The sequence below is a fragment of the Corvus moneduloides genome, chromosome 2, assembly GCF_009650955.1.
Source record: "Corvus moneduloides isolate bCorMon1 chromosome 2, bCorMon1.pri, whole genome shotgun sequence".
Lineage (NCBI taxonomy): Eukaryota > Metazoa > Chordata > Aves > Passeriformes > Corvidae > Corvus > Corvus moneduloides.
In genome coordinates this window covers 8,444,588-8,462,414 of record NC_045477.1, presented here as the reverse complement: position 1 = coordinate 8,462,414, position 17,827 = coordinate 8,444,588, and the positions used below count along the sequence as shown (strand labels likewise).

General features: G+C 35.9%; 1 protein-coding gene across 2 annotated transcripts in view; it reads right to left on the bottom strand.

The window, feature by feature from the left end:
• GBE1 (1,4-alpha-glucan branching enzyme 1) overlaps positions 1–17,827 on the bottom strand; it is a 143,408-nt gene that overhangs the window by 31,965 nt on the left and 93,616 nt on the right. For both annotated transcript variants that reach the window (XM_032096931.1, XM_032096941.1), the window contains exons 11-12: positions 15,817–15,927; positions 12,803–12,974 (exon numbers count right to left, since the gene is read on the bottom strand). In XM_032096931.1, the coding sequence (XP_031952822.1) occupies positions 12,803–12,974; positions 15,817–15,927 (283 nt within the window). The remainder of the gene's footprint in view (positions 1–12,802; positions 12,975–15,816; positions 15,928–17,827) is intronic.

The window sequence follows — 17,827 nt, the reverse complement described above, 5'->3', positions numbered from 1 at the left end:
ATATACAGAGGCAAACATGACAGTATTCATCTTATGCTCAAAATATATTTAGATTAGCTCCAAGACCTAAATCAGCTGAAGGCATAGCTGTGAGCCTTTCAAGACACAACTAACTAAAAATTTTAGATTTTTCTTGTGACACCAAGTTAATGGACAGAAAACAAATTTACACCAATAAACAAGAATCAGAGTAGAAACTATTCCTAGATTACATTACAGCTGCTTATAACTTGATAAAATTTTAACTTGTTTTTCAGTTTTGAAACAAATACGTCTGAACTAGTATACAAAGTAATAAAAGCCATCTCATTTAGGTAGCCACCTCTAACTTCCTTGATCAACTTTTTACTAAAAATGTATGTTCATACGTATTGCTCCTTTTCCCACCCCAAAGTTTCACATAACTGCTGGAATTTTTTCTTAATGCATGCATTCATTTTTTCAAAATATCATTTCCAAAAATAGTGTTTCAATTCACTGAAATAGGAGTGCATTCAAAGTACTCCATGCTGTCATTGCACTGTACACAAAGAAGTGATACAGCTTTTTTAGGGGCCAAGCTGAAAATATACTGCAACCCTATTAGGCACATAATGCTTTTTGTGCCTTTAAGACAAAACTTCCTTGTCAAGGGAAAAAGAAAACTTTGATCTCAGAAAAAAAACCCCAAACCCGCTGCCATGTCTGAAAAGTGCTGCTACAACTGTTTGAGGAAAGCCAAATATGTACAAACACCAAGATGATTTCTCCTCTCCCCTTCCAGCAATGCTTTATGGAAATTCAAAATGACAAAGGCAAAACACAAAACACAGACAAGAACCCATTAGAGATTATTTGCACAAAGACATTTTGAATTGGACATATGAAATTTCTCAGTAATGATTTTTCATTCCTTTGTGGGTTCTTTCCTTAAAAAAATAAACTTGTTCAAGTGATAAATGCTTTACATGGATTATCTATAAAAAAGGAGAGACGAATCCTCTGAAACAAGTAAAATTACACCTTGTATCTGCAAAAAATTATTTGCCAATGTCATTACTCATTTTGTTTTGTTCCATTTCATTCCTTTACACAGCCACATTATGGTGGTAGCTTATTCCAATACTTGTTTTCTTATTTAGATCTTAATGGGAACATTTTACTGTCAGAAAACAACATATCCTTTGAAAAACCTACTATGTCATGGTAACAGCAGGAGGGGAGAAGACAGACAGGGCCCTAGCAGGGGCCTAGTAAAAACTTCTCATGTCTCTGAGCCCAGCCTCGGGGTATCTCAGACATGGATCACATCACCCATTCATAAACTGGGAAATGAAAAAAAACCACAAATCAAAAACTTACTGAGAGACTATGATGTGTAGACAGCATCTTTACTAAGATAAATTTTATGTATTTCTACAAGCCTCTTCCTGTGTTTCAGTTTCCAGAAGCAAGCAATGGATTTAGTTCTCTACTCTTATGTGCAGTGTACAAACCAAGCAATAGCCATCTGTGTAGGAATTAAAAACCTAAAAATACAGTCTTCCTGAGCTACAAATATAAAAGCAACCAGAAAATACAAAAAGGGAATTTCACAATTTCTCTGAAAACTTCAATTATGTATGAACTCCAGGAAATGAAAACTATTTCAAATGAAGATACTCCCTGCTTCACATTTAATCAGGACACCCCTTTCCAACCCATAAATAGGAAAGCAGGATATTAATAAACTATACTGTATTTCTAAGACTAGTCACAGCCAGAACTGTAACAAGCTTAGTGCAATATTGATTTTTCTTTCTCTTTTTTTTTTTTCTCTCTCTCCAAATGGAACAATAAATTTCACATACTGAGGAAATTTGCACAAATAAGGCAAGTTTTCTTTAAATCTATTGAAATTAATATGTCAGTACTCTGGCATGCTTCTCAGCTTGTGTCTTTGAATAGTCATAGAATCATTACAGTTATCTGCAAAGTCCACCACTAAACCATGCCCCCAAGAGCCACATCTGATAAACACCTCCAGGGATGGTGACTCCACCCCTTCCCTAGGCAGCCTGTACCAGTGTCTGACCACCCTTTCAGTGACAAAATTTCTTAATACCTAACCTAAATTTTCCCTGGCACAACTTGACAGCATTTCTTCTTATCCTACCACCCCCACCTGGCTAAAAACTCCTCTCAGGTGGTTGTAGAGAGAGATAAGGTCATGTCTGAGCCTCCTTTTCCCCAAGCTAAACAAAATGTATTGAAAACTACAGAGTTTTAAAGAATTAACCACTCACATATTCAAGAAGATATACAAAAGCTGTTTAAGTACAGCTAAATAGTACACAAGGAGGAAAAAAGCATGGTAAGTGAAGACTTATGGAAAATAGAATATACATTCACATCATATTTTGGTATCTATGAATAACTAGCACTTGCACTATCTTAGGTTAGACGAAAGAAAAATGTGAGTTATGGAAGTCCACCCATGTTCAGACATCTGCACTTTTCCCTTCCAGCAATATTGTGTGCAATTCCTCGCTTGCTAAAATGGTGGCAGCCATTAGGAACTACAATAAATAACCCATTGTGAAAATAAACAAGAACAGCTCAGCTTGAACCAAGTTTTTTGTTTGTTTTTAGGAGCTCAAGATAAACAGTGGAAAAGCATGCTGCCAATCCAAGAGTGTACGTTAACACAGGTTAATATTTTCCACCAGATATCCTTTTTTTCCCCCATTAGTGTTTTGAAATAAGACCATGCATTTCTCCACTATGAAGATAAAGGTTGTGAGCTTAAGCTGCACAAAGAGTTGCCCTATAATACAACCATCAAGACGATCCAGCCTTTCCTGCAGTATTTTGTATTAGCAGTTAGCTGGATTAAAAAAAAAAAGAGAGGCTTAAGGGAGCTGTTTCATAGTCTATGGACTGACTCTCAAATCAGGAGTGAGTGGATTACTAGATTGCTTTTAAACAATCTCTCTAAAAATGCCACTTGAGAAGATTTCTATGAAAATACCTTGCTTGCAGGACCTGCTCTGAATTTCACAAGAAGATCAGAATACTTATCCCAACTGAGTAGAAGTTTCTAAGCTTCTAGCTGTAAAAAGACTGCAATAATACTTTTGGCTTTGTGAACAATCCTGTTCTCCTTGAGACATTAGTCACTTGTCCTGTTACTCCTCCTGCCCTGCACTTTTAAGTTGTGCTTTAAGATAGAAGTGGTTTATATTCAACAAGGCATTCCAACTCAAAAGGTACCTGGACTATATGGAAAAAAAAAAGATCTAACAAAACCCCAAAAGCAATCCCCCTCCAACAAAATTCATTTCCTTTTCAGCCAAAAGTAATTTTATTGTCTTCATAAACTCCCTTTCTAATTTACTCCACTATAAATTCCACCTCTCCCTTCTTGAAAGCTTACTAAAATCAGCTCTGTGTTCATACTCAAGATTAACCTCATAACACTTAACTCTGAAGTAAAACTAAAGTACCTCATTTCCACTCTATTCTCTTGATTTCCATGAGCTCACAGAAAAAAATATTACCCTGAATTATGTATAGGAATGCATCTTTTTAGCTGGAAAGATAAAGTGACTGCCGTGGGCTAATGGCGCCCTCAGTTCAACACCAACCTGACTGTGCACTGCCTTCACCCTCCCACTGTCCTGATCCTCGTCCTACCTTGCACACCTCTCCTCCCTCCAACACCAGCACTCAGCTACCTCTCTGTGACTGATACAAGAACATTTTTCCATTAAATGTCTTGCCACATGGAAGCACGCCAAGTGAGTTAGAGTGCTTTCAAGCACTTTTTCCAAACTTCAACACGGTTATAACAAATTACAACAGAAATGTAGCTCCAAGACAAAGCATGTTGTGATACATTCCAGTGACACCTGATGCCCACACAGTTTTAAGAAAGAGGGTGTATTTAGATCAGATATTAGCAAGAAATTCTTTATTGTGAGCGTGGTGAGACACTGGAGAAGTTGTCCAGAGAGGTTGTGGATGCTGCATCTCTGGAATTATCCAAGGCCAGGTTGGATGGGGCTCAGAGCAACCTGGTCTAGTGAAGTGCCCCGGCCCATGGCAGGAGGGATGGAACTAGATAATGTTTAAAATGATCTTTTTGTTGTTTCCCTTCCAACCCAAAACCTTCTACAATTCTATGGAATTTCAAATTGAAGATCTCAAAGGACATCTGAGAAAGACAGGTCAACATTTCTCTAAGATGTTCTAGTGCTAATATGCTTTGCTCTGCAGACTTTACCACTTCTCAGGAAAAACAGAAAATACCTTGTCTCTTGAAGATCAATGCAAATTTAACTACAATGTTGCTCAAATTCTCATTCTAGCAAATTCCTCTGTGTGTGTTGGATTGATGGCCTCAAAAAAATTGGGACAATGAGAAGATTTTAAGCTAATAACATCTTGTGAAAATAAGCTCTTGAACACATAAAGACACCTATTTTTTTATTCCAATGTCATCACAAAGTGTTATCTCAGCTTAAGCTACATTGATTTGAGGAATTAATGACACTACTGAGATGAACTCATTTCAAATTACCTCAACTGCATGCATTAAAACCCAAATTGGAATATACGCCTAAGGATCTATTCTTCAGACTTCACAAATACAAAATGTCACCTGCTCAGTTCATGTCTCAAACCAGGAATTCCTTATGGAGTAACACATGGGGTCTAATTCTATCTGGCTCTGCACTGCCCAAAACCAGTCTGAGAAAGAGCAGTGTGTCACCAGAGACAGGCTTGTGATTAACAGATTCCTCTGCATGCTCCTGCACCAGCTCACTAGAGTCTGATGTTGCTCAATTACTTGATTTGGATCATCTCTCTCTATCTCTTTTAAAACCAGTCTACAAAGTATAATCAGAAAGAAATTTTTTGCTCTTTGGTAGATGGCTTTGAACAAAATAGTTCCATTTTTCTCTCAGCCCTTTCCAGACTTCTGAGTACAGACAGACTGCAAAAAGCAGAAATAAAACACATCTGGGTGTGGTAAGAGGCTGCTGTGGCTTCTTTTCAGCACTGGGAGTTTCAGAAATAAGTAACTTAGAACAAGTACTGATAAATTATCAGCATCAAAAGTGCATGAAGTACAGTGAGCAGTAGGGAGAAAAGACAAAAGCTTTAACATCCATGTCATATTTACCCCTGCCTGCTTACTCTTTTTTCCCTGCTCTTACACATAAACTTCTAGCATAGATTTAGTTTTTATCAGGTGCAACACTCCTGTAGACACCTGGCATCCAGGAAATGAGTGACCTCCTGCAGTAAGCATTTCATTAATGACACTGATAAACTCAGAAATTAACTTTACTCATCTGCTTTGTGACATGGCAGAGGCCAAGTTCTGTGTGAAAACTACATGTTATTACAAGAACTTATTGAAGAAGGTACAACAGAGAGAAAATCCCCCCAAACAAGTCTATCTCTCTCAAAAAGGTAAATTATAATGGAGACCTGAATACTGGACTTCAGTTTTATCAACAGATCAATTTAAAAATCTTGAAAAAATACTTGAAAATCTGAAAATATTTTTAATTTCCTTTCAGTTTTGCATTATGTCTTTCAACCAAGGACCCAGAGCACTCGAAGTCTGAGCAAAATCAGCTCACACCACCTTACAATGCAAAGGCTCTTTTGAAGCACTAATGATTAACAAATTGTTCATAGAGTGAACCAAGCTTTATGCCATTTTTAAAGTAATTGTAATATGTAAGAGTTTAAAGAACTTCAAGAGTATATAAACAGAAGATATTCAAAGCATTTCGTTTGAATCAAAGTTAGCCACAACATAGAAAGTCTAAAATGGCTACGTTTAATTGCTTACACAATGAATCATTGCGTGAAGAAACCTTTATGCACAGATATAGAAATTTGCATATGTAGATACAAAAAAATTTTCTATATATTATCAAATTTTAAAAACTTAGCAGTTCCATCCTACTAGGCAAATATATTGTCTTTTACTCAAATCTTAATTTCGTACAATGCCTAAAGTCTAATCAAAACAGATTCTTACATACAAAACTCTGTGTTTATATGCACAACTCCCAAGAAATTTAAGATGCATTTTTATGACAGAGCTTTTACTACAGAGCTTGCATTCTGAATTGAAAAAAAGCAAGAAAGTCTAAAAGTCAGGTAAATCTGTTGATTTTAAATGTATTTGAATTTAACATCAAGAAAATGAAAACAAAATACAATTTGGTCAGATTATTGCAGTCTTTGGATCTATCTTTAATTATATTTTTCCATAAAAGACATCTAAGTAAAACTAATCAATGTCATTTTTAAATACTTTAATTGTAGTTTACTGTAAATAAATTCTGAATCTTATAGTTATGGAAAGAACAAATCACCAAACAAACACAATTATGTCAGGAGAGAATAATAGCCATGTCCTGTAGAGTCAGAAATCAAGGTGTGAAAAAAGCTTTTCATAATATGATTTTTTACATAATTTCTGTAATAAATAGCATTTTTAAACAACTGAAAAGAGAAATTCCTCTAAAAATCTGTGCTGAAAGCTTTAATACATAGTACAGTTATATAGTGTAAAGTTATATAAAATAAAAATATATAGAGGCCTATTTCTGTGTTCTTCAAAACAACAAATAAAACAACAATAAAGCAAAAATGAAGGCTGTCATACAAACAGAAATAGAACTCTTGTAACTCCAATAACTTCGAGATTTATTTTACAACTTCATTCATTATTCTTTAGCAAGCCCTCATATAACATCAAGTATTATATTAGCAGACCAGGCTGCATGCATTCACACACTGGTAGAGGAGATGTCACAAGTCTGAAGCATGAGCTGTACAAATCATACAACATTCAAGGCAACAGATGGAGCCCTAGGCACAAGGCTTGAGACACTAGTAGAAGTTTCAACAGCAATATTTCATGGTTAAATGATGCCAATAAGCATATTGATAAATTAAATAAATAAAATTTTAAAAAAATAGCAGTCTCATCCTTAAAAAAGCCCAACACCTTGTAAGCATGATGTCAGAATGCCTTGATACACTACAAATCTTCTCCACTGGTAATGCAATCATATCCAATACCCAGCAGATGTGGGTACAAATTCAGGAAACATCAGCATTACTCAGAGAAAAATAAAGTACCACTCATGTCAGCGACCTCAATTAAGGCTATTCCCTCTACAATCCTGGAAAATCCTACCTGGATTTCAGTCCATCAACTCACTTGCAGCAACTGTTGATTCTCAAGCAGTTCTGAGGATGCTGCTGGCTATGAAGGTTTCTGTTTCAAGGTTTCTGCCTTGAGAGGTCATAGTGTGGACATGGATACACCATCACATCCAGACTGCTGCTGCTAATAATTTTATTTATTTATTTGAATAACATACACACATGTATAGTGCTTTATTCCCGACACTTTCCAGGAGGATGTACAATCAACTCCCACAACAGATTCCTAATATTTGGACATACTTAATTTGTGAAGAGAGGTGCGATAAGGCAGGTCTATGTGATATTGAGTTTTAAATTATGAGACAGTCTCTCTCTTTAATTGCTTTTCTTCCAGTCACTCTAATGTGTTTTGAGCAAGTGTAGCAATGAAGCTTGTTTCAATTAACTCTAAATGAACAAATATTAACATAAAATAAATAAGGCATTATGACATTGTGCTTCAGTTACAAGGTGTTGGGTTTTTTTGCACCTCTAGGCCTTGCAGAAGAAACTGTCAAAGTGATTAATGAAGCCTAATAGATAAATTTGGATTCTGCCCACTGCCACTGCCCAACCCAAGTTGTGAGTGGGGCTGCATATGGGGGATTATGCAACAAAGTTGTAGGTGGTCTATCACTAAGTCTCTGAGAAACTGCAGGGATGATTTCAGATTACACCCTTGTTTTCTACCTTTAAGGGAACATAATTGTTTTCTGTCAGGCTGCCAGGGAATTAAAGCACCCCCTGGGACTGGCAGGACATTTGTCACCTATCCTAGGCAAGCATACTAAGAAGGATGACTTCAAACCACCTCTCCTAAAGCTGCAGCCTGCACCAAGTGAGCACTTCAAGGCTGCTTATCAAGAGGAGTTGACTGAACTGAGCAAGTTTGAAGAGCATCTGTTCTCCAAAGGCCACTCTTTAGGTGATGGTCTAAAAAGTCACCCTGTTACCAGTGCACAGATGTAAGAAGCATAAGAAAGTGATCAGAAGAAAATGTAAAAATGCAACATGCCAAAGAGAACCAAACTCCCTTAGGTTTAAGCTAAATATCCTTGTTCTTGATACAACTCCTTTTTCACCTAGAATGGGTAGCAATAAAATAGTGGTTCAAATTCTGTTTAAAGTAACATTCCTATTTATATCACTGTATCATTTTTATTTCAGGTTTTTAATTAATATTCTCAAAAAAAATGGTACATACCTTTCTCACACTGATATTGGTGCTACTAATACAGTTTTTGTACCATTCCTTTTCTTGTTTGTCAATATTTTTTCAAGAGCCTGCTGTTATGAAATTCCTTAATTTAAAAGTAAGTAGCTGAAAAAATATCTAAGTTTCTCTCTCTAAAATACTGAAGAATAGATGATGCATAGCATTTTATTTTTAAGGGTAAAGAAAGAACAAGGTCTCATCACAAGAAACCTCTTTTGGTGCATGCAAAACACCCTAAGATTATAGAAGGTGGATAGAACTACTGAGTAAATGAATTAACAAGTGGGAAAGAGGAAACTTAACAGACAACTTTGATAGTCCTGAAACAGGTAAACGTCAACCCAAACAGTAACATCATCAGTCAGTGCTCATGATGGCAAAAAATGTTCTAGTTACTTCAAATCACTTCCTAGCTATATATTGATATATTTATATATATATATATACATATATAGTCTCAGAAGTTGTTTTTCAGGGAGTGAAACTTGGCCTCTGGAGTCTTAATTAAGAGTTGTTTTACTATGGGAGAGTCATGAAAAATAGTACTAGAAGTTCATGTAGGAACTAATCTCCATTTAAATCAATAGATTTGAGCTTAAGCCAATTTCAAACAAACAAACAAAAAAGAACCAAGGAAATTATTGTTAGCAAGATGAAAAGCAAGACCCTATAGTGGCATAAAACAGTAAGTATTTGTGCAATGAAGGATCTCAAGGACCCAAAATGCTATTTTGGCTATGTATATTCAAGGCATTAAAACAACTACTCTTGCTTGTCTAAATCTAGACACAGATATATCTTGCAAGACAAGGAGAGACCATGGAAATAAGTCCTCTGAAGAACTGGCACAGCTGTTTTACACCTCCTGCAGGGTTTCCCTAAGTGCAGGGCACATGCAATGAACAAGAAAATAGAAAAGGAGCATTTAAAGAACAGCAATTACCGTTGTCTACAGCTTGTCTTCAGGGGCAGAATGAAAAATGAAGCAAAAAGAAAATGCAAGGATGCAGAGACAGAACAGTTTTGTAGTGGTAAGTTCAAGTATTATTGTCAGGAAATATGTGTGAGTCTTTACACTGAAGTTAAGCATTGCTGGGTAACAACAGTGGTTGCTTTATTTTCAAGCTGAGATCAGAAGATTCTTGTAATATTCTAGAAGTCTTATAACAACTTCTTCTAGTCCTTGTTTAGTGATTGAGGAATTTCGCTCAATCTCAAGCCCTTTTGTTACTTTGTAGAGGACTAAAATTGACAAGTAAGAATTTCAGTGAGATACAAAGTTTTTATTTTGGATTTGTTTTCAAATCCTGATATTAGGGAGGGCAGAGATCTATGGCTCTAAATATTTTTGCATATACTTTTCTGGTTTTAAGTTAATTAGATGTGCATGGTATTCCAATATCATTACAAATAAAAATACTTGAGTAGGAAGAGAGAGGTTTTTATTATTTACAATTAAAAATACTACTTCCACTATTTAATATACACACATTGTAACTGCTTGAGCCTATAAGTGTCATTAAAGTTCAGACATTTAAATGTGCATTGTCTATGTCAAGGTCTTCATAGAAAATTAGTAAAGAAAGAAACCCCTTAAGAAGCAAACATATGTGCTCCTAACTAAAGCATTGTGTAGAAGAACTTGGAATTTTTGTGATTTCCTAAAACTCTGTGACAACTTCTGACTCGTAACTGGCCTGTCTCAGTATTAACATCAGTCTAAAACAGGAGCTGGGTTGCACAAACTACAGCTATATTGAGATTGTTGCTTTCTACCTGCTCTGGAAGAAGAGAATTTAGACACAGCAAAGTTTCAAAACAATTGCTACTTTTTTACTATTACTATGAAACAAACTGGCCTCCCAGAGAGTGCATTCACTGCAACAGGACGTTTATCATTTTCAGCCAAGCATATGGAGTTTTTCCCTATCTAGGTTAAGTCTTCCATGCCAGATGCACACACGAAGCCCAAGAGATCACTTGGAAAGCTGCACATAAAACCAAAACACAGACTGGAGGAAAGAATACTCCCAAAGGTTTTTGTTACAAGGGAACCAATTTAGTGAAACAACAGAACTTTCCTATCCACATTAAGGTTTGCATACATCACTCATTGCCAATACTGGGATATAAGCAAGTGGGAAGAAAAATAAAAGCCTCCAGTGAAAATTAAACATCCAGAAACATGAAAAACAGAATCACAACTTCCAGGATTTTTGCAGTGGTTTCTTAGAGATACATATAAGAAGGACAGAGAACACAGAAGACAGTGTGAAAAGTGAGAAAGATGAGAGAAAGCCACAATTAGTGTTTGATGCACAACTTCTACCAACAGGAATCTGCTTGCACATATGGAGCCCAAACGATGCTCCAACATGTGTCTAATTAAATATTATTCCAGATCTTCAAAGAGAAATTCCAGGATATATTTGAGAACACAGATTTCCACTCCTGACACAACATTTTTTAGATGAGGTTTGCTCTTCCTTAAGGTGAACAAAGCATTCAGAAAGCAGGGTGTTTCTTTGCTGTGTTTTCAGAGACAGAAGGGACAAGATTCTTAACAGAAGGACCTAGGGAAGAACAGAGGCACCTGGAATGCCTTCTCCAGGCATTGTGAAAGATTTCCACTCCTTCCCCCACCCCACAGGAGGCTTCTCTTTCTTACCTTTTGCATTCACACAAACCTGCAAGTTAAGAACTCATTTGTCACTTTATTTGCTTAACTAGATAGTACGTTGCAACATGAATTTTAAATCCACAGCATTCTGAATTTATATGGTTTCTCCTCCAACAGTTATTACAGTCTTTTCACCTTTTACATACAGCAAACTATAATATAGTTACTGAACCATTTGCAGTACTCAGAGATACCCAATATTAATTGCTCAATCAGCCAGCATTGACACACTGGATTTCACATGCCATATTGCATTACTGATTATATTTCTAATCTTACTAAGTCAATCTGGGGCGAAGACACCTGCAGTTTAGCTGGAGTATTTTGTAAACACCTGCCTCCTTAACTATTGTAGTACCACTAGTTTGGATGGAAGCAGACACCTCATACCTTGAACATTTTGGTATCTGATTGTACATTTCATAAACATTCATTTCATTAACTCTTCTTCACTCTTAAGAAAGAAAAAACCAACCCTGCATTTTATTGGAAATAATAGTTTTACTGGTATGCATATAGTGAATTAATTTGTTCTGTACCAAAGTTGCTTCAATTATTTTTAAGAAAATCAACACAGTATTTTCTGAATCTTCTCCTAATACAAAGAAAGAGAACATGTACCAGTACAGGCATGCTTAAATCCAGTGTTGCCATCGTCTTATGTTTGTCATTTTGTTAATCAGAAAATATGATGTTAAATACACCGTTATGGAAGAAGAGCAGTGTACTTCCAACAGTCCCCTTAGACTTTATATAACAAAACATTTAACCACAAAAATAGAAGACAATACTAAGCTAAAATTTCCATAATTTTCAAGTGTTACATTATCAGAAAACTGAGATGGTGATTTTGTAGCAGGCTTTCAGTCTTTTTTTTCCCCATGAGACTATCCCAACTGCTATACAGAACTAGTCAGACCACATTACAATATTTTTACTCTAAAGTAAGAACTATTTTGCAAAGATATTAAAGGACTGAATGTGGTAAAAAACAACACAAACAGCTTTGGAATTTCGGATGAAGTTAAGAACATTGAACTTTTAAGATGATGACATGCAACTGTAACTTGCTGATTAAATTAGACTAACAATTGAACTTTCTTGTAGCAACCATGCTTAGGAAGTAATGCAACAGTTTTATTTTACAGCTTATGGACCAGAAGAAAGTACCACTAACTTACAATTTCTGTGCTTGGATAGCAGAATGTGCCTCCTTTGTCTGTGATTTGTCCTTGCCTACCTCATTAAGCACTAAGAAGGAAGGAAATAAGTCAACTGATTCCAGACTGCTTCCTGACAATTAATTACTGAAATAAGCACAGAGCTATCTTCAGTAAATTCACTGTTACCCTAAAAAATTTAGGGGTGTAAAAGAATAGAGATGAAATTCAACCCAGCTGCATGAGCCACAGCTCACCACCTGACAAACTTGCAGAACAGCACTTAAAATACTAGTCTGAGTTGTAAAAGTTATTTCTCTTACAGTTAGGAACCATCTTGATTTTATTTTCTTGTCTTATAATGCATCTTACAGACAGAAAAACAACGCATATTACCTTTTGTAATAAATCTATAAAAGCATTTATGCTCCAAATTTCAGCACTGTGATAAATACTGTGGATGTAAGATGATGTCAGATCACTTTATTTCCCTGCCACGCATTCTGTAGATGAGAAAATGAGAGACTTTTTCCTGAGATTACTTACCCATGAAGTTCAGATAGCTCTCTCCTCCAAGTGCATGAGTAATGAGACGAATCATTTTATGAAGCTGTATCCCACGATCAATAACTGGCGTCAGAGGCATGAGCACACTCATGTTTGTGTACATCTCTGCATCCATCAGGCGAAAGGCCAGTGTCTTATCACCAACCAGCGCCTAGAACAGTTCAAAAAGACACTGAAGAAAACCCTTGGGTGTAATAGAAGTGTTTCTAAATCTTTTATTTATTTTTTTAAAGCAGGAGGTCAGTAGGGGGAGGACTTGCAAGATTGCTGAGGAACAAGGACGTGGCTCAGTGTGCATGATACAGCCCCTGTTCCTGAAGGAAACATCCTGCCACTGCCCATCAGGTCACGGTGACCCTACATTCTGATCACTGCATCTGTGCGTTGGGTGATGTGCAATATATATCTCATCTGCTGACAAAAACTGAAAGATGTAAACTGAGGCAGGGATGTCCATGAGCTGAGTTGGTGTCAGCCCCAATTGTCTGTTTTCCCCTTGCCATCCTCCCTCCCTTACTGGGGCTCCTGGATTGAGTGTACATGATAATGGACCGGCCACTGCCTAACCCCTGGCCCTACATTTCACCTGATGGGATCAAACTGCATAATTACTTCTAAGAACTCTTTCACCTACAGATATCAAATGTGAAACATCAGCATCAACTCAGTGAGTGAAAAGTGACCATTTGGGAATTTTTATAGGAAACACAGAAAATAAGAAAGCAAACGTCTAAAGTAAAAGTCCTTGGAATGCAAAAATAATTGGGTAGTAACAAAACTCTGATTTAGATATGCAGAGTGAGTATGAAGGATTCATTTACATGCAGTCAAGAATGTGATTGGTTTTCTGTGATTTCACACAAAAGAAAAAGCTGAATTACTAACTTGCTACTTGAGAAAGGCCACAAAATGCTACTCTATGTATTAGTAGGCAGGTAGTTAAAAACATTTTGAAGCATTTATATTTAAATAGCTGATTTTTGTTCAATTAGACCAATTCTTATTTCATACTCTTGAAGGAAAACCTACTAAATTCCAGAGATACAGATGGATTGTAAACAGGTCTAGCTGAAAAGCACCATCATCCTTTCATTTTCCAACTGACAATATAACAGCATATATAGATTATTCCCTTAAGTAAAAAATAGTTTATTTAAAGGGAAAAAAAATCCCTATGCAACAATGACAAGACTGAAGACTGCAATGAACAACTATTTTCTGGACTCAGAATGTGGCATTTGTTACTGCCATTTAATATCCCCTAATCTTTCCATTGGAAGAGAAGCTAAGTGCTTTCTGTGGCAGCTGGGATTTTATAAATGGATGTATTTCCTCCTTCAATGATCTCTTTGCTACCCCAAAGAATCTTACTCTGTTTAGTTTTTTTCTTATGAAAATCAATCTGCAGCTGCTATTCCTCTCTCACAGCATTTTTTCCAGTATATCCTTTAAGATACAGGACCAAACCTGCCTCCAACACTCAAGATGCACACAAACCATGAAAGACTGCAGTGGCATACTGATGGTGCTCTTTGCTCCATTCCACTCATAATAATTCCAGGACTGCATCTGCTTTTTTGACAGCTATTAGCTTTGGAGTTGCTGTTTTCACACTCTCCTTATAACCACAAGGCCTTGTACTCTGACTGGCAACAGCCAGCTCCTAGCCCATTACATCATGTAAGAAACCAGGATTGTACCCTCACATGCATCACTCCAGACATCTTTAGACTGAATTTTATCTACACTTCCTTTTTGTTTCTCTATCCTACTTTTCACACATCAGCCTGATGTACATCCGTAATCATTGTTTTATTTTCATTTAAAATAATGAGATTTTTTCCCAAAGTATGACATTCTAAACTGAAATTTCATAGTGATATGGAAAACAACTCAATTGCTAAAAATCAGCATGAAATAAAAGAACAGCAACAGTAATGTTTTATGTCATGTTTTAGGGTGAAGGATCAGTTTTGATGAAAGCAGCTTATCATAGAAAAATATGCATTTCCAAGTAATTTCGGAAGTTCTTTACCAGAAGAATGCATTAAATGAACACTGCAACAGACTCTGAGATTAGAATGTAAATAGGTACACAAAATGGATATAATGAATGGTAAACTCAGAATGCACTTTTTAAAGTATACAACTCGTTTCGGACACTTCTGTTGACATTTATTGTTGAAAGTACAGGAATTAAAATATCAACCTCTACTATGTAAAGGAAAGAGTTGAAGATAAGTTACTTAAATAAAATATCCATTTTCTAATAAAACATTTAAAACTCCTAATTTCACAATTCCCAAATTACGTGTTTGCTGACTCTTCAGAAACAAGGGTTAAAAAGATTGTGGGAGATGAGTGTTATCCACTTTTTTGTTATTACTTTTTCATTTTTCCACACAAAGAACTATTACAATTGCTGTGGTTTCAACCAGACTGTTACAGAATATTTCATTTAGGTCTCAAAAGAGGATGTTTGAAATCCAAGTTACAAACAAATTTCTTAAATTGGGATATTGTTTACCCTTATCATAAGTAGTGTTCCAGCTTACTTAACAGAAACTGGATTTTCAAAAGTATGGGTTATACACCTTTGACTCATCTCTTAAAAATAAAATAAAACTGAAAACCAACTACCCATGCACTCCAGGAAGGATTCCTTTAGGAAAATGAAGGATTTTTATCGCAAAATAAAAACACAGCAAAACCAAAAAAAATAAAAAAAAACCCCCAAACAACAAAAACAAGAAAAGGAAACAAACCAACAAAACAAAAAAACCCCAGAAACAAACAAACAAAAAAATAGCTACCAAAAACCACCAAAAAACAAAAAGGTAAAAAAAAAAAAAAGAGCAGTAGCCCAAATCTACCTATTTCTGAAATTCTTGCCATCCTTCTCAACTCCTTTTTCATCTTTAAAAAATAAAGCCCACCAAGCCTCTAAACAAGATCTTTTACTTGCTTATGAACAAACAAACAGCTGAAAATACCTGGTCATGACTCTCTGCATAAGCAATGTATTTTTCTTCATACCGTCTGTTTGTTAATGTATGCACAATATTGCCCATATTCCAGTCTTCATCTTTCAGCTCCTTAATTATCTACAGAAAAAAAAGAAAGATCTCTGAAAAGTTATTGATGTTTTAACTAAAAGCACATAACATCATCCTGGCACAGAAATTTCTAATGGATTGTGAACTGTGTTCTTGTGTTCCCAAGTTTTGAAGTGATGAGCTTTCTCTGATAATCCAAAGAGATTTTTTTTTTTCTTTTCAATTTTATCACATAATGATAATAACTAGAATCCTTTGTTTCTCCTCTACCTCCCTGGGGAAGCACGGACAACAGGAGTTGCCATTTATCATGTGACTCCTCTGATACAGTGGATAATGTGTTTGATAGGACCTGCAAGAGAGCACTGCGCCAAAATCAAGGAAGAAAAATGTGGGCACACACCTGCCTGATTTACAGTATCAGGAGATGCTACCCTGGCATGTGGGAGCTTCCAACTAAAGCTTAACCACTGGGCAGTGTGGTGCCGCCACCTCTTGATTTTTAGAAATTGAAACTAAATCCCACTAATAGGAATTTTCTGCCTCATATCACATTATTTCCTTCCTCTGCTAAATCTAGCTCAATGTCATTGTTAGTTTTTTCGTTTTTTTTCTACAACACTTTGTAGACCTCCATTGATCACTATGACTTAAATGCATATATGCAAATATATAGACATAAAAATAGAAGTGATAAAAAGGCAATAGCACCAAGATGGCCAATATCACACTGTAAAATTTAACATTATAATTGTAACTGCCCACATACTCCTAAACAGTCTTTTCTTTCCCTTTCTTTGTGGATTTTTTTTTTTTAAGTCCGTAAATTCTGGCTCTGAACACATCCAGAGCCCTAGGCAGCATCGTGTTATGTACTACATCTATCCTTCATCTGAACTAGTACAGCCACTGCTGGGACAAACAGTTTCTCTTTCTTACTTTTACAGATCCTTCAGAATTCTTTCATGGAATCTTTCGGAGATTCTCCAGTTTTCAAACTGATTTTAGCAAGTTGCCTAGAAAACTTACTATTAACAGGTATGTACTTAAAAACTGGAGAGAAATGAGAGCAAGCAGTCTAGGAGAGTTTGATAACAGCTGATAAACTCTTTCTAAACTTTTCCCTTCCAATCATCTCAGCTTTATTTTTCCCTTCAAGAAATGTGGTAACAAACTCTGCCATCACCTCTTTCTCTAACTCCATCTCTCTACTGTGGCCACTCATATGCAGTTTCCTTGGCAAGAAGCTTCCTGCCTGCATCACTGCAAGTTCTTGTACAATCCCAATCATAACCGATTTGCACCCAACATCTCATCAGTGTCTCATGCTGCCCCATGTCAAGTACGTTTTTAAGCTGGAAAAAGTGACATTTCCTCCAGTTAAACAACAGAATTTACTGCAGCACTATTATGTTTCCTATCCAAGTACTGTGAATTAAATTAATCAGACCATATCAGAGATTGCTATATCAGATTATCAATTTTTTTCACTTGTAAAATTCTACAGCCTGTTTTTTTTCCCCATGTAACATGAACTTGGCCACTTGCATTTTGCCTACCCAGGAAACTGCTCATATTGCCTGCTCTAAAGTGTGGTAAGGAACAAAGTAAAAACCAAAAAACAAAATAACAAAACTCCAAGAAATGCAAAAAACATCACAATTAGGTATTTATTGTTAAAAAAATATGAGCCCTTGCTGTATTCCAGGACCTAAATATCTAAACTACACATTCCAAATTTTAATGAAGCTGTCTCTGTTGGAAAAGCTGTCAAGTTTATCTTCAGAAAAGAGGTCTGAAATCTGTTTTTCAATTGCCCTTCTACCTCCTAGTTACAAAATTGAAAGATGCTGAAGGTAAGTTAATTTTTGAAATTATTTTTAGCTACTCACTATATTTATTGAAGCATTAATGTTCATATAAAACATTTATTGTTTTCAGATCATTG